The sequence below is a fragment of the Bombus huntii genome, chromosome 14 (assembly GCF_024542735.1).
Source record: "Bombus huntii isolate Logan2020A chromosome 14, iyBomHunt1.1, whole genome shotgun sequence".
In the NCBI taxonomy this organism is placed as follows: domain Eukaryota; kingdom Metazoa; phylum Arthropoda; class Insecta; order Hymenoptera; family Apidae; genus Bombus; species Bombus huntii.
The window spans coordinates 10,977,939-10,995,609 of NC_066251.1; the positions used below are offsets into that span (position 1 = coordinate 10,977,939).

The 17,671-nt window shown below is 35.3% G+C and overlaps 2 protein-coding genes across 5 annotated transcripts in view; both read left to right on the plus strand.

The window, feature by feature from the left end:
* Nucleotides 1-17,671, plus strand: part of LOC126872810 (furin-like protease 1) — a 230,889-nt gene that overhangs the window by 188,315 nt on the left and 24,903 nt on the right. For all 4 annotated transcript variants that reach the window (XM_050632990.1, XM_050632991.1, XM_050632993.1 and 1 more), the window contains 4 exons: nucleotides 6,488-6,709; nucleotides 7,082-7,210; nucleotides 9,068-9,233; nucleotides 9,430-9,602. In XM_050632990.1, coding sequence (XP_050488947.1) covers nucleotides 6,488-6,709; nucleotides 7,082-7,210; nucleotides 9,068-9,233; nucleotides 9,430-9,602 — 690 coding nt within the window. The remainder of the gene's footprint in view (nucleotides 1-6,487; nucleotides 6,710-7,081; nucleotides 7,211-9,067; nucleotides 9,234-9,429; nucleotides 9,603-17,671) is intronic.
* LOC126872821 (uncharacterized) lies at nucleotides 2,800-5,168 on the plus strand. The gene has a single exon (XM_050633011.1). The coding sequence runs from the start codon at nucleotides 3,286-3,288 to the stop codon at nucleotides 4,786-4,788; it is 1,503 nt and encodes a 500-aa protein (XP_050488968.1). The 5' UTR covers nucleotides 2,800-3,285; the 3' UTR covers nucleotides 4,789-5,168.

Consider the following 17,671-nt stretch of genomic DNA (forward strand, 5'->3'; position numbering starts at 1 on the left):
CGGAACTAGTTCTTTTGATAAACGTCCCACGATGTACCACGATAAACATTCCAATTTGGAGTAATTCGATTAGTTAATTAGGCCATCTCCTATAAATAATGAGAATATTCGGCGAGATCAGAGAAATTGGAGAATGGCGTAAGGAAAATTGAAAAGTCAGATTGATAAATTACTAAGTTGTTTCATAATTGATTTTGTTTTCACGAAAAAATAGAATGAACTACAGAACTCAAATAATAATAGACGAAGGCATTGTTCTAAATTTACAGCATACAACCGACTATTGATCGTAAATCAACGAAGAAGTTAGAGTAATCTTGATGGTTCGTGTATTTCCAGAAATAGAACATGGAACCCACTAATCAGTGTCATCGTGCTGATGGTATGGACTAGAAAGCTATTCCTAATCAATTAGCTCTGCTGCCATCAAGATCGAACGTTGTACATACATCCGCGTTCGTAAGTATCGGGACATTTTCGGAAAGTCGGATAAATCTAATTAATCATTTACAAATTGTACAAGTCTATAAGATAATGGTTATTATTAATGGCCGTCAGACAATATAGAAATATTTATGAAAAGAATACTAGACATTTAAATAACGCTATAAATTATTTACATTACTACTTTCAACTTAGTATTGATAGTATCTGATTATAGATTTATGTCCGCGTTAAACAATATCTTTTCGGAGGTTCGATACAAAAAATCTGAAAGAACGTAGCCGAAGGTTCGCATAGTTAATTCCGAGTTCAGCGGTCACCATGACTCTCCATATTGTATGCACCAACACGAGACTGTCGTTAACGAAGCTGATTTGGTACAGTGCCATCGATGTCGTAATCAATTCATTCTGTCGATATGACGTCGCGACACAACTCGGTGCTGTTCTAAAAATTATAATACAACGAACCTGTGCTATTATGTTTCGAAATTTTCCGTATAAAGTTAACTATTGTTATAACGCTTAATTATTCTTTCCCATATTAATAATTTTGTTTTTTTTTAACCATGGTACCTATGTCTTGTGTCTTAAAATTATTAAAAGGGTTAATTATATCTTTCTATTTTTTGATATTTTTTTTTCTTTCTTTTTCTTTCAAAGCACGAAGACAAATTTTCCGATCTTCACTCGACCAAGGAATACCCTACTTTGTATATTTCATATATTTTACATACTAAGTGCATTCTGTACAATCTCGCACATTGAAATTTTCCGCACATACATGATAAAACAAGCTTAGCCGTCTAGTTATCATTATTAACTTGCAAAACGAAATTTATCGGGGCATGCCTTTACGGAGAGTTGTGCAGCCACGTAAGCCAAACTGGCGATGAATCAGATCGATCAGTGTCTGCGTATGTCTAGCCACATATCGAAGATGAACTTGCATCTCGGAACTAAAGCAATCTAGCATTGGATTCCAAAACGTCCTGGAGGCGGAAGTTCTAGCAGAATTTAACCGTCCAAAGCAGGTGTATACCCAAGGAATTTCGGTGCATTCAGTGTTAAGACTTCGATAATTGGATTTTATTTAATTTCCAATGAATAAAACAGCCAAACTTTAAATTATTTAATATCGATAAAATTTATTTCGTTCGAAAAATTGTTTTAAATAGGAACACAAATTTCACGATACGCCGCGTGATGATTTGATATAGGTAATAAATTACTTCTATTACAAATTACTTTCTATAAATAACTAAGCTCTATAAATAAACAAAATATTCAAAAGTAACGTATTACTATGTGTATATAACATTTTCTTCGATCTGAAGGTATAAACGAATAAGTACCATTCGACCATTCGTATCCACCATGATAGTGTCCAAATTTTAGTAGTAAAATTATCAAAAATCATTTGTTCTTTCATGAGACCATTATGTTACGGTAATTAAATTTGAAGATTATGTTACGCTAAAAAAACGAAAGATATTTACCATTGAGTAAAGTCCGACAAGTTACTACAAAGAATTGCACGAGCAATTAACCTCAAAAGCAACAAAATCTACGCTGATATCCTCCCCAGCTCGAATGAGGAATTGTAATAATGATAAGGGGCGGGTAGATAGATTAAGGTAGTAATTAGAAAGAGAACCAACTGTAACAGGATAAAACAAAGAAGAAAGGAAGATGTAAGGTCTTGATGTAAGATACATCAACGATTCATCGTAGGAAATGTTGAGACTTTTATCCCGAAAGGTAAAGATGTTCTCCGCATCAAAGAACGCGAGAAACGTCTTGACTTGGCAGGATCTCCTCTCAAATCCATCGAGATGCTCGAAAATGCTTTGCAATTAAACACAGATTTGTTCGACAAGTATACCGGTAGCAAAAAGAGAAGGATCAAAGACGTTGTTCTTGCGCAACATTTTAAACGGAACAGTTTATTTTACTTGAAATATTCCATTTTATGCAAAAGATGAATCATTAACGAATATTTACCCGGAGAGATATTACGTTCAAAGATCTTTTCTCTTTATAGATATATTTTTACTCTAAGCACTCGTTCAATTTATGTAGAAATATTGAGATCAAAAGATAAAGATGAAAGTAAAAAATACAGACATGGATGTTATTGAGAAGGAAAGAAATTCTATACTACTATTTCTCCTCCTTCAGATAAAAATGTATCTTTGTTTTTGTTTTCTTTCGTGTTTTTATTTTTAAGTAAAGAAAACTTTCATTTGCATTTATAATCATTTGGAAACGAATAGTTTGTACAATTATTTTATTTTATATTTACTGTACTTTTATCTTTTGATTTATCGATACCTATTATGACCGACAGATTTCTTGGAGAATAAAATTGTCAGTAAGGAGAATAAGAAACATCCAGCCAAAATGGGTACCATCCGACGAAGTAAAATATTCGGAAAATACTTCAAAAGAGAAAGTTGGAGTACATTTGCCTAGAAACAAGTTGCAGGAAGTAATCGATTTCTTTTCGAACAGAAAATTCTCTGCTATAAAGATATTGAATAACTCGTTGAAGCTTGCTTTCGAAAAATACTCGACTCTGAACAGGTCTATCGATATCACCGTTGATCCTCGAGATCTCATTCGGATCAAACGACAAATTGTTCCAATACGAACACACCTGTCTACTGACATTCTAAATCAAACGATTCCTACTTATCTGAAACGATTTAGCAACATACCTGCGATTAATTATACGAAAAGAAACCTATTCTTCAAACTTGTCAAAAGAGGATCCAATAGAAATAAACAGCCCCCGAAATCGGACTGTCAAGAGCAACGTTCTCCTTCGACAAAACCAAAAATGGTTTTCAAAAATGATCAGAAACTTCGGATACAAGAACGTTCCCAAACATGTTTCCAGCAAGGTTCGGAAGATCATCGTCAAAATGACGCACAAAATGTACACTCTGAGTATTCTTACTCGATACAACAGACAAGTCCATCGTATTTTAATAAACCTGAAAGATACAGACATTGCCGAAAAGAATCGACAAAACACTCCGACGATCGTAAGAAAGTGAGGAAATGTGGGAAGGCATCGGTGGAAGATTTCGAAGATCGTAAGAAGTCGGCAGAAAGCGAAAAGCTGTCGACGAAATGTTTCGAAGAACATAAAAAATTGACAGAGGCCGATTGCCAGAGAAGCTCAAAAGATTTCGAGCACTACAAGCAACGTCAATTTGATCAAACGAGAAGCAGTAAGGTCTTCCATGCGTATGATCAGGATGATAGAAAATCACCAGCTCAGAAGGCGGACAAAAAAGAATCAAAAATTTCATCGAAGATGGATAGAATTATGGTTTGCGTACAGAAACATAGTTCCGACATAATTAAATCGTTTTTACCCAAGAGAGCAGAGAATTTAGAGCAAAAGAATTCCAGATGCTCGAAAGACGCATGCAGTAATTCATCGAATTTGCACGAAGATATTCTTCCTGATCCAGCACCACCAAAATCTATTCACTGGTCTGAGAAGATGAGGATAAGCCAACACAAGAAGAAACATAGCCCTCCTATCTGTCCCTCTCCCATAGTATTTATTCCCCATCAACAATCGAGTAAAAAGAAGCTAAAAGCCGAAGTATCTCGCGATCTGCAAGCTGAGGGATTACAACATTCGTCTACGGATTCGCCTTCATGCGTGGAATATCGAACGAAACGTGGGTCCAGTAACTCTCGTTCATCCACGCAGGATAGTTACTTGTCTCGAAAAACGAGATACGATGATGGTGACAAAAAGTGCTTTTCCACCAGAAAATATACGAAAAGTCAAACATCTTTCGTTGCATATAAAAGTGGCTCTTGTGAGAAGTCAGAAAACCCGTGTCAAGTAGAAAACGTCAACGATTCGAAAGGTGATGTATCGAGTTTGAAGTATGGCTTGAGTAAGCGTCCCAATCCAAAGGAGATGCAGACTACTTACATGAATCGCAAGCCAGACGAGGTTAAAACGAGATCTTTAAAAAAATCGGAAGAGACATATTTGCCCATTCGAAAAAAGCGAAAGTGTTTCAAGGGAAGTGGTGAATGGAAAGAGCAGAAATATCAAGTTCGGTTGAAGATTTTTAAATCGAAAAATGGCTTGGATCCATGTTCACCTACAGTGATCGAAGTGAAACGCAACGATCGTTCATTTATAGAGAAAATAAAGAGGCCAAGGTTAAGCCCGGTGCATCGTGAAATTTCCAAGTTACTAGAGCATCCGTGTAATTTCAAGTGCTGTCGCCTCAACGATATTGTCAAGACTAAGAAACGTATAAAGAAAGGAAAAGGAAAAGTTACAAAGAGGAAAAAATGTCCGTGATCTCATGATTTCTAAATTATCAGTTTTCTCGTGTATTAGTTTTCTGTAAACATATTCGTTAATGATAATTGATATGATAATGGTAATTGATAACCATATTTTTAATCTTTCGTTTAACTCATAGAAATTTTCCGTATCGATTTTAATATAGCTGCAACGACATGCCAATGTTATTTCAACAGTTGCGTTACTACAAATTGGGTTATAAAAAAATAGGGATGAAATAAATATCTGGAAGTAACAATACAAACGTGTCTTTCAACTCGATAAAAGCAGGCGAAACAATAGTTCCATCGTGGAATGTAAGCTACATTCTTCAAACAAAGAATGTTCAGCTTGAAAAAATGCAGTGCAAGTTGTCACCGGAAAAGAAGCAGTAAGAAGCTCGCCCGCAGCAGCTGTTGCCAACTTTTCACATTTATCATTACCCTACACCATATATCTTTACCGTTGCATATCGCCATATCGGGGGCAAACTTGTGCATCAAATAATCTTGCTCCACGAGCAGCTTAAATTTTTCCCCTGATACAAAAATATGGTGAATACTTTGTCCTTAATGAAAACCGCAGAAAATATACGACTCATCCATTTTTCCTTCCTTTTTCTAACGATTATCAGCAAAATTTGTAAACGGCTGTGCATATAAGAAAAGCGTTTTGCGATAAATAGAAAATTTGTTTTAACGAGAGTTCTAACTTCTGGACATTGGTCTTTACTATCTCGAAACTGCGATTAAGGCTTCGTTATTTCGTTCAATAATAAAATTTATATTCTAACATATCGAATGAAATATTAATTAATTGATAACAAAATTGATATTTTCCATGATTTTATAACAGACTCGAATCGGAATATCGCCACCCATTGTTATTTATAACTTTGGTTTTATTAGTTATTAGTAATTACAATTTATAATTATTTGTTTTTAATAACTGTTTTCAATTATCTCTATCAATTATTATTTTCTTTATCTTATTTACTGTGTTCTTTATTTACCTACTTTATTCATCCTATATTCTTTATATTTAATGTACTATGTGATGTTTCCTATTAATAAATATTTACAATATATTTACGATGTGTACAATATAAACGAGATATGTAAATTTCGAAAAATAACTGCAGACGTGAAATTTAACTAATCGCTACATCTATTATTGTTATCACCGAATTATTATGTATTGTGCCATGATTGTGCCGTAACCAACCACAGACCATCGAGTCGTAACTAGTAGTCCACTACTTCTCGTTTCGACAACCAAGCGATGTACACGTATGTGGTACGAAATGAAACATCACCGATCTATTCTCCGTTAAATTACAATAATAGCAAATATCCTAGCCCATATCGAAAAGTTTCAAATGTTCAGTCATCCTAAATGTTAAGTAATTTTTACTTATATCTCTTTCATTTTAGTTTTCGAACAAGTTAGAGTACAAACCTCGATAAATATTATCTCAGTGACTAAAGACGTATTCTCATATATTTTCGTTGAAATACATTGATTGAGCAAAACGGGTGAAACATAAAAGGCAAATTATGCTCCATATAAAGCAACTAGCCGGGACTCGGAAACGGTATCTCGTATTAAAATTCGTTCGTTATCGTTTGGTGCAGTAAGCGAGAAGAGTTGTGAGTAGAAAAGGCTGCGTGATTATCACACGAAGATATTTATGTGAAATTGTTCTTTGTTGCAGATAGTAGACGATTGGTACCATATGGTGCACACGTCAGTGGTGAAGAGGTCGGCGGAACCACATTTCGGAGTACAAGGGAGGCTAATAGAAGACCGCAGAGTGCGCCGAGCGGAGCAGCAGCGAGTGAAATCGCGAACGAAACGGGATCTGATAATCAAACGCGGTCCGTCCAATCTAAAAACCGTTCTCAATGACGAGATGTGGCCTCAAATGTGGTACTTGGTTAGTTGAATCAGATAAATCTCATTTCTTTCCTCTCGCTGAATTGATCGAACGTGCACGGAAAATTAAACAAAGGCCTATGAGATAAAAATACTTTATTGCCTTGTCTCTTTCTACGATTTTTTTTTCAATCGAATTTCAATTTCATGCCAAATTTTTGTTGACCAACGGTAAATATATTTTGTTAGGTATGTAAATTAAAAAAATTCAATGTATATTTAAAGAAAATTACAATTTCGTTCATGAATCTCGTAACATGTAAATATGCGTACATTATGCATATTATGCATAAAATAGAAATTTTTTAACTTGTTTACGTCGAAAGATTGAAGACAAACGTATTAAAATACGATTATCGATAATTGGTTATAGAATAGGGGAGAGGGGTTAGATATGAACGTGCAGGAAGCCTGGGCTGAAGGAATTACGGGACGCGGAATCGTGGTCACGATCCTTGATGATGGATTGGAGAAAAATCATCCTGATCTCTATAAGAACTACGTAAGTTCCATTACTTATTGTCTTAATCCAATAAAACGCTTGATAAAGAAGATAATTCGAGAAAAGAACTCAATTCTTTGACACGACAAAAATTTATAATCTCTGAAGCAATTCTAGAAATAAAATTCTTAACAACTACAGTCACATTTAATTTCACCGCGGTACAACAGAAAATGTTCAATCTTTTCACTCGTAAGAGAGAAAATCAGTTTTTCAGCAATTTATCAGGGTACGTTCCAATTTACACAAAAGATCGACAGGTTCCACGAAGCAAACAGAACAGACAGGACGAACCGAACCCTACAAAAAGGAGGGCAGACAGATTTAGGAATGGTGCCAAAAACTATACCTGTATTTAGAAACTCTCGTCTATTCCATATACTAAACGTCTATTTTCATCCAACTGCAACGAATACAACGTTCCAGCACGAGAAATTATCGTAAAGAAACGTGTTAGACACAACGAATGATATTCGTGGGAACGACAGTGCGCCATAAATGTAATAAGATTTGTGCATTCGCGATTACAACGTATGCAACGCTCTTCTTGCTACGCTACAACGATTCACACAAAATTCTTTAAACGCAGTTTGCTCTTTAACTATTTATACATATAAAACTCGCCTGCTTCTCTATTTCTCGTTAGTGGACTGCAGGAAGCAAGTTTGTGCCACGCTACCGAAATTGTCGAAGTTGCCAGCGGAGTACTAGGAGCCATACATAGAGTCAAACACTAGACTTAAACCGCACGAGAGAAACGCGTATGTTTACTAGTGAATGGCCGGGGTTAATAAGGCAACCACGGACAAACGTGTATCGAGCTCCACAATTTCCCAGTAGATACAGATCTCCTATAATCAGACATAGTCGGCGGTAATCGATATCGACCCGTACGAGATACGTGTCGTCAATGAAATTGAAATTTTCAATCATTTAAAATATCACATTTTTTACGATTTTGTTGAAACGACGTTTAAAATTCTTTTACGATATTTTAGAAATTGTTGGGTTACATAGCTGAACCAAACAACTCTTATACCTACATATCAAAACAAGCGATTCAAATTAATCAGTTAAATTCCCTCGACTTATTTCCACCATATTCCCTGTTCTCTCTTTTTCTGACTTTCCTATGTGCCTTCAGTTTGCACAGCTCTTCCGATCTTACCTCTTGCAAATTTTTGTCATTGATTTTTAACTTCTGCTCTCTACTTTCCTTATATTCAATGGGTGATGTATATTTGTATGGTTAGCACTCGATTTTTTGGAAACCGCATTTCGATAGAGAATATCCAAGATGAGTGTAAATTTTTATTATAGTAAATATTTATTCGTATAAATGTAAAATATCGAATCTTCATGACTTTGTAACTCCGTCGCGAGAATTATTTAATCGATTGTAAAAAAAATATTATATACGAAAAGAAACGAAAAACCGTAGTACTAAACTCGGAACTTTAAAACAATCCTCTAACTGTCTAAAGGAAAAAGCAATTACATCGGGCCCTGTAGGAAGTCGATATTCACTGGGAACTTCGTAAAAGTGCAGCCAAGTTGTATTCGGTAATTACAGAAGTAGTTCACTTGATATTAATTAAACATCTTATCGATTGGCAAGAAGAAAAAGCATCTAATCTCAACGAGAACAGCGGGTGACAATGCTCAACGATTCAACTATAAAATAAGCGTTGAAGTTCATGATCTTGAAAATGTTAAAAATATCGCAAGATATTAAACCAAAGATTTTATAAATTTTCCGAAGATAATATTTCTTCTGTATTTAAATCGTTACAACCTATACGGTAGAAAAAGAATACATGATTCACACAAGAATAATCGAATGAACGATCTTTCTAGGATCCACAAGCGAGCTACGACGTTAATAATCATGATGAAGATCCCATGCCAAGATACGATGTTCTAGACAGTAATCGACATGGCACCAGATGCGCCGGTGAAGTGGCTGCAACTGCTAACAATTCCATGTGCGCGGTGGGAGTTGCATTCGGAGCTGGTGTCGGGGGTAAATGTATTCAAAAAACGGATCTCAGCTATTTTCGGTTATTTGAAAAACCGGTGCAGTATTTTGGGAGAAATGAAAAAAATGCGTGTATTTCTGATAAAACTGGACATATTAAATAACGAGATATTAAAAAATAAACCAATCCAATTCGGGATGAGTAATTTAATTAAAAGGATTTACTTTTTTATTTACGTAGGAGTAAGAATGTTGGACGGAGACGTGACAGACGCTGTCGAAGCGAGGTCTCTGAGTCTAAATCCCCAACACATCGACATTTATAGTGCCTCCTGGGGACCGGATGACGATGGAAAAACCGTCGATGGTCCTGGTGAACTTGCTACTAGAGCTTTCATCGAAGGAATCACAAAGGTTGGTAAATTTTTTACACTTTACAAAAATCTTCAGGTCTTCAACTACTAGTGCCATACTTGGAATCGGTAACGAAAAGTTTACAAAACGATAAATAACTCATACGACACGAAATTATTCCTTGTTGTTTTTTCCTCTAATTTCTGCTCCAATTCTTCCGCGTCGTTCTCTGTACCACGCTATAATAAATAAGTCTCGTTGCGCGTAAAATTGGATCCTTTATTCTCACGTTTCATTAAAACCCTATGAAATACATTTGTTACGTTGTTGGGAATAGACCAAAAGTCCTGTACAATCGATAGCTTTGGAAGGTCCGCCTCTCGGATAGAAATTTCCAGGAATCTATCTCCTAGAAACATCTCTTGCGTGTTTCCGCAGAGCGACGACTGGAAGGCAGATAGTACTTCGTTGTTATCTCGATGCTACATACTTAGTAGTCGCTCGAAAGCAGACTCTGTTCGATTACGTTTGCTAGAGGAGACACGAGGATGTTTTATCTTGTGCCTTGGACAAGGAATTTCAGCATGTCAGCCGATTTGCATCGAAATAACACATAGATCGTTAGAATAGATATATGTTCATCTATAATTAAGACAGACGATTCAGGAGAACGACTCGACATGATACGACGAGACGCGACGCAACGCGATGGTAGGGAACGTTTAACGAAAATAAATTCCGCTTAAACGGAAAGTCAGGTTCCTCAAGGATAATTAAGAATTGTAGGAAAAAGGTATGACAATATCTAACTAGTATGATTTGATGACTAATTAAAAAGAAAGTACTTTCGATCTAGAACAGTAATCTACAATCTTTTTACTATACAGAGTACCCCGGAGGATAACCCTCGGTTAACCCCGAATGGTTAACTTATGACAAAGAGCAGTTTACTTAATTTTGACAAAGGAAAAGTTGTAACATTAAAATGCACTTGATGCTATTTATCTTGCATAAATTTGTACATAAATTTATTACTACAAGATACAAAAGTCTACTTCCAAACTTGTGTACTAAAGAAAAAAAAACATAAGTGTGATACTTAGCAATCCAAATCTTCAACTAACTCACAACGGATAAGTATTTTTATTAACTAAATTCCAAAATGTTTTATCATTCTGATGTGATCTTAATATTATATCATTTCTTATATTTGTAATTTCTAATTTCAAATCTTCCGAGCTACTAATTTGGAAATAAGCTGCTATTTTAGTAGATACATCTTCGTCTGTACAGGTGAAAGAATTTGTGAAAACTGTCAAAAATGAATCCAATTCAGAAAACTCTTGAAATCTAATACCAAATTCTTCCATGAGGTGCAAAATGAGCAAAAAGAAACATTACTGTTAATAAAGTTTTTGGCAATATTTTTCAAATTTGGAAAATGAACTAAATTGTTTTTTGAAAGATGCCATTTTCAAAGTATCAATTTTTCTTTGAATGAATTTATTACACTTATCATTCGAGCGATGTGATGATTTCTGTCTCGAAATATTAAATTTAATTCGTTAAATTTTTCTATAAAATCAGTACGAAATCCAAGATCAAAAAACGATATTTTGTTTTCTAACTGTGGCCAAGATTTATTACTCTTGAGTTAATAAATTTAGAAATCTTTAAAGTATTTTTCCTCTATGAAGTCATCGCTCTTCCATGCGAGTAAAATCATTAAATTCAGCATTCTCTTCTTGTAAAAGTAATTTAAATAATCGGTGTTACATTGATGCAGCTCTTATCGAATTTATAATTTATAATACTGTCTATATGACACGTTGAAGAGGTATTATCTTTGCACATAACGTTTCTTGGTGTATTATGCAATGATATGACATAAATTTGAAAAATGAACGATCTTGTTTACATAACGCGATAAATCCTTGTTTTGTTTCTCCCATTGCCGGAACTCCGTCGATTGTAATCGCGGTCAACTTCTATAATGGTAAATTATTTTCCTCCGCGTATTTTTTGAAAACTGCTAAAATATCATCTCCCCTTGTTGGCCTCACTAAAAGTAGAATCTTAAGAAATTCTTCTTTCGTAGTAAAATTATCGAAAACAATAATTGTCGTCTTCACAATTAATTGAGAAGTATCCGATATATCAGTAGACTCATTTAATTCCAAAAAAAAAAAGTAAATATAAAAGAGTAAATGTATTCTTCTAAATCCTCTTTCAACTTTGTCTCAATATCAGTTGCAGTAATTTCGATTCATCGTATTACTGCTCCCGCCGATAATTCGATTTTATTTATTGCTACCATTATTTCATTTTTAGTTTTCTACTCATCAAAAATTGACTCAGAAACCAACAACATGGCTTCTTTTACTAAATTACCTTCTAAAACTAGTTTCTCTTTCTTTATCGATAAGTAAAAAGTTTTAAAAGAGATAGAAAAGGTTGCTTTCTTCGACCGTGAAGCCGGTTTCGTAAAAACGTTTCATTATTTAGCTAAGTTCATTTTCACCACATAAATTTCTTTTTTCTAATTATAGAATTTATCGGAGAATTTTTATTACAGTTTTTATGAATAGTGTTGAAGTGCTTCACTATGTTACATTTTTTAGGAACTACAACAATAAACATGCATACTTCCCCTAAAAGAATATAAAACCAAATTGTTCTTCTCACCCAATATTAAAATGATATGCCTTTTTCTTTTTATTTATGTAAGTTTTAAAGTACTATGAAATTGAAAAATATAGTAAAATTATTAGAAATAACACAAACTGATTATCACTTTATCACTATAAAGAAGAAATAGAAAAAAGACTATTGTTCTCAAGCTCCTTTATTTCTTTCTTTTATTTTTATCTTTCTTGTCAGGAGTTCATTACAGATTATCTTAGATTTTCTAAACCGCTTACTACGTCACGTGAAATAGTCCGTGCGACGTCCTTCATTGTCTGACAATCAAGGCCCAAGCACCATTAGACAGACCCTTAATAAACCTAAGGCCCCACCATAAACTGAATCTTATTAACTTGCAGGAACCTTTAATCCTGCAAGTATTTTCGGTTTATGGCTGGTACTTATAATAAAACAGTCCTTAGGTTTGTTGCACGTTCTTACAAATTACGAAGAAAGCGAGTAGTTACCTAATAGGAAAAACGAATATTTGTCTAATGGAAAAGCTGGTTTTTTCCATAAACAATGTCGCCCATGAGCCACATTGGTAGGAGGCTTCATCCTCCTATCTTCATTCCTAACGTTGGTCATAACCAATCGGCATCGCGGATCGTTACCCTCACTTTCCTGACGAAATGTGTAAGCAACGAATCCGCGTTCTTCGTTCAAAGGGCACACCCATTCCGTAATCATATAAGAACGAACTTCACTTCTTTTACTACACTAGGAAAGTCAACTTGTTCTCACGACGACAGGACAGTCAACTTGTTCTCATACCTACAGAGCAGTCACTTCGTCTCTATACTTGATCTCTAGACATATTCCACGGTAACTTTCAAGTAACAGTCAAAGCTCATCAGTTAGTTCACATCAGCTCGATTAAAAACACAGTTCAAGGAACCTCAAGAGTCAGAAGTCAACAAGTCGAAGACAGTCAATCGACAGAAGATACATCATCACAGTCGCCAACATGAAAGGAGTCTCAGTTCGTACTCATTCATAGTTGTCATTTCACATACGCAACCTTGTATCACATTGAAGTTGTTGAATCATTCAAAATATATATTAACCTGTTAATAGTAGCGTTATATTCACTCAACCACCCTTATTATCCCACAAGAAATAAGGGTTGGTACGATTCGTGGCGTCGATTAGTCAAATCGTAATAGGAATTTACGACTCCCGTTGGCGCGCTTCTTCGAGATCGCGTCTCCCCACGAATGTCCGAAAGTTCGCTATCGCTTCGCGTTTCCGAACTATCTCCCACGGCACGTCAAAGTGCAATCGGTCGCGGGCCATCTCAAAGATCGGTTGCCGACCATTGAGATAGGCCGAATCGAATCGCCGATTGGTGATTGCCCATGATAGTGCACTTAGGTGCACTTAGGTGCCCGCGAAATCTACGTTACTGACCTCTGTTCTAGAACGTGTGTTACGACTGTTCGCGGAGACACGCGGTCGCGAGGTAAACGCGTCAGCGAGAGGCGTAAATTCTCGCTACGATTCTGTTAATCAACGCCGCGAAATCGTCGCGAGTCGTTCCCCTGTTTCGATTAAGATAACAGAGGTGGTTCAATGAATTTAACACTGTATTAACAGGTTTACATAAAATAGTATATTTGACAATAATATGATGAACACACCACAAATAGTTTAACAATGAATACAGTAAATATGTTACAGAAAGTCGACCCGACTTTACGATATCTCTCAATGAATTCGTTAGACTATGCGACCTTAATTTTAATCGTCAAACCTCTCGATGTATAACGTTTGGCTCGTCAGAAGGGACTGATTGCCTTTCGATCATTTCTTTGTCTTCTTTGAGAGACGACCCCCCACTATGCTCGGGTCACGCCACCGTTCGCTCCTATGATGACGTATGTCGCCTTCTTGTGTGGAAAAAGTAACGGACCAAAATCGACGTTTCTAGATCTCGCTGCTTGGTGACAAGTATGCGCTCGTCGATACATTGTATATGTTCCGTCGGGCAGATAAGACGATCTGCCTGCGACACTGTAGGACCGCGAGCGACGGTTAGAAATACAGCCTGTGGTAAGCCTCGTGACGTAACAACGTGAACACAAATTTATTTACAAAATTATAATGTTAGGTTATATACAAGATAAAAGCATAATTTTTGTCATGTGTATATAATAATACGATATAAAGAAGATGAAACTAGCCGGGAGAAACCATTCCTGAAGGAAGATTAACGGTACCGATAGGTACGAACCTAATCGAAAAATAATTCTTTCGAAATCATTTGCGTTGCCGAGAAAACCATGATACGATTATATCACAACGAGGAAGTTCTTTCCCTAGACCTACCTTAACAGACTCGGTCGATGAGATCAGCCCACGGAAAGTTTCTAATTGGGTGCTTTTAAGCGACTTGTCAGCTTCCGTACCTGCACGCATTACCATTTTATCCTTGCTCACTGCGAAGTAGCCGTAAGTCATATGCAAATATTGAAAGTCGCTTTTGCCCGAAAGAGGAATTCGTTAAAACGGTACCGGAAAGTCAGAAAATAGAAATCTTCGAGGCAAGATTTTCAAAGCTGCGAAAGTAACGTCTCAGCTAGTTATGGTCATGGCACCTTGTAAGAGAACGATTACTTAACCATTCTGTGCATAATACCGATAATAAAGGTTACCATGTTTAGAATTGACCATTGTTTTTTAATTTTCGAATCTGAATTCAATGAGTTTTGGTTTCACTTTATTCGAGGACAGATAACTTTCCTTCTGAACTTTTTAATTGTACAAACATTTAGGAAAGACAGTTGTCTTTTGCGAAATATATATATATGTCGGGTTATGGTTAGAATTTTGGGCGCATAACAACTCTTCACGTGGATTAGCCATTGTTTTACAAAGCCGAGATTATATTTACACGTATATACAAGACTGCTACAAAGTTTAACGAATATTAGAGTTTAACGAATAATAAGTTTAACAAATAATAAGTCTAATGAATAATAAGTTTAACGAATAGTAAGTTTAATGAATAGTATGTTTTACGAATAATAAGTTTAATGAACGCTATTAACAATGTTCTTGGGTTCAAACGAATCCACGGTCAACGGGATAACTCCTTACTAAGCGTAGACTAATTTTAGGCGCAAAATACGATTGTTGAAATGATCGATGTGTCACTCTCCAAGACAATAGCACGAAAGCCAGCCTCGTGGAGATTTTTCTCGCTGTACGATTGCATTTGTTTTCTGTACTCGTTTGGAAGCATCGAGAAGGTTCCAAACGCTGTTGCTAGGCAGTTTCTGCCTGGAGTTTGATTATTAATACAATGTATGTCCCATTATATCGGCACCTCCGAGGCAAAATTACACGTGGCTAGGGCCGCTCCCGAGGCCGCATGCCGCCACAACCACATTTCTCGGAAAAACCATACAACCACTCCAGACCTCCGTTAGGCAAAACGTCCATCCCGTGACCGTAGCTACGTTCGGCGACCAATTGTCACCTCGAGCCCAATCTCGCTATCACAAATATCGAACAATTGCAGCTATGATAAAATCTAGGCTAGAGTACTAGAGGATGTTCCCAAAATTTCCAAGGAAAGGCTTTGGTTTTCCTTTCATCTCCGACATATATATATTAAATTATAATATTTGTTAGCAAGAAAAAAATTTCACAATATCAGTACGTACATATATGGTATTTACAGTACATTTACTACGAAAGTGGAACATTAAGTATTTTAAAAAGATTTTTACTCAAGAAACGTTACAAATTTTCTTTAAACATATAGAGCCCTTAAAACCATACATTTCCTCCATTCTCTAGCGTTGACCATAGAAATAATAGTATAACAAGAATTCTGTAAGAGAAAGAATACTATTATAAATTTTTTCTCTCTGCGAATATTATGTTTGTATTATGAAGCACTGTGTAAATGCTCGTTTTAAAAATGACTGTTGAACATACATTATCCTAATATTCCTAAGCAAACTGTTTTCATTTTGTCGTTCATTTGGTAAATCCTTAAGGAGTCAACGGGCTTATAGGATAAACGTTTATATTCCACAAAAGTTGCTTGTTATTAAATATGCAGAAATAAATTCTCTCTAGAATGAAAGCAAGCAAACACTCGAGGAACGGTACATCACGGGTCGACCGTATTAAGGAAAATTTTTCCTTTTGCCATTCCTTTTCCTTTTACGGAAACATGTATTTCAAGCATAGTTATAGTTATTTGAAATATCTCTATAACAAAGTACTTAAGCTAATACAAAAAGTTTCGTTTGCAAAAAAAAGTATGTGTGTGTGTGAGAGAGAGAGACATTATATGAGTACTATTTTTATCTTTCCTCATTTCTTTTTTTTTTTTTTTTTTAAAGTATCGATGTTTCATTTTTCATTCGCATGTTTTATGTGCTTTATTTCATGAATAACTTTATAAGAAATCTCTATTCAAAGAACTACGACATTCGATAATAGTTGAATGTATATATCTTTTTACCTTCCATTTTCGTGTTAATGCAACGATATTTCCCGGTAGTGTCGTAGCCAAATATGAATTTATCTTTCCAGTATAATTACTGTTACTTCTGGATTTAAAGCACTTTTGCTCGATAGGAAGCTAACTGTTAAATATTCATAAAGACAGTTACTGCTAGCGGTAGTTTGCGAAATATGTCATATATTTGAAATAGCTTAAAATTTTCGAGAGATATTTCGACGCAATTGTCGAGACGACAGTGGAATGAATTTCTAACTCGTTCTATTAAATTTAATAGATTAGACATGCAATACAATGTGTTTAGTTAAAAACGATCTAAAAAAAAGTGATTTCATACAAAAGATACATTTTCTGACAACAATAAAAAATTATCTCTAAAGGAAAAATATCACGAAATCAAAGTGCATTTCGTACTAGTATACTGATTGTAACTACGTTAAAGGAGGTCATCAGGTATGTATGTACTGTGTATTAATAATGAGAGCATATAGTGTATCGAAGTTGCGTTTAACATACCGCCATAACTAATCCAATAATTTCAAGGATGGCCCTTTGATGGTCATAACTGTAGTGATATCGGAAGTGGTGCAAACTTGGATATCTAACTAAAAGGAGCATTGGAATTTGTCCTCGTATTAATATTTCCTCGTTAAGAAGGACATATGTTATCGATTTACAATAAAATTATACGTTGTACGTTTTGCTTTGAAATCTGTATAGGTATATGATACACGTGGATACATTTTACATTCAAATAAACAGTTAAAAAAAAACCTATAGATAAATTTCTCCTTCGTGTGTTTCACTCAAAGAACTCATCTTCAGTTATCCATTTATCCAGAACGATTAGATATAAAAAAGCGATTCGATTGGTAAAAACGATTACGCGTAAGTTCGTTATCGAGGAAAATCGAAGACTAAAAGCGTTTTCTTAAGATGAAACGATCAATTGAACCTTTCACAG

Coding starts and splice junctions, on each gene's coding strand:
- LOC126872821 (XM_050633011.1), top strand. CDS start 3,286: ATGGTTTTCAAAAATGATCAGAAACTTCGGATACAAGAACGTTCCCAA.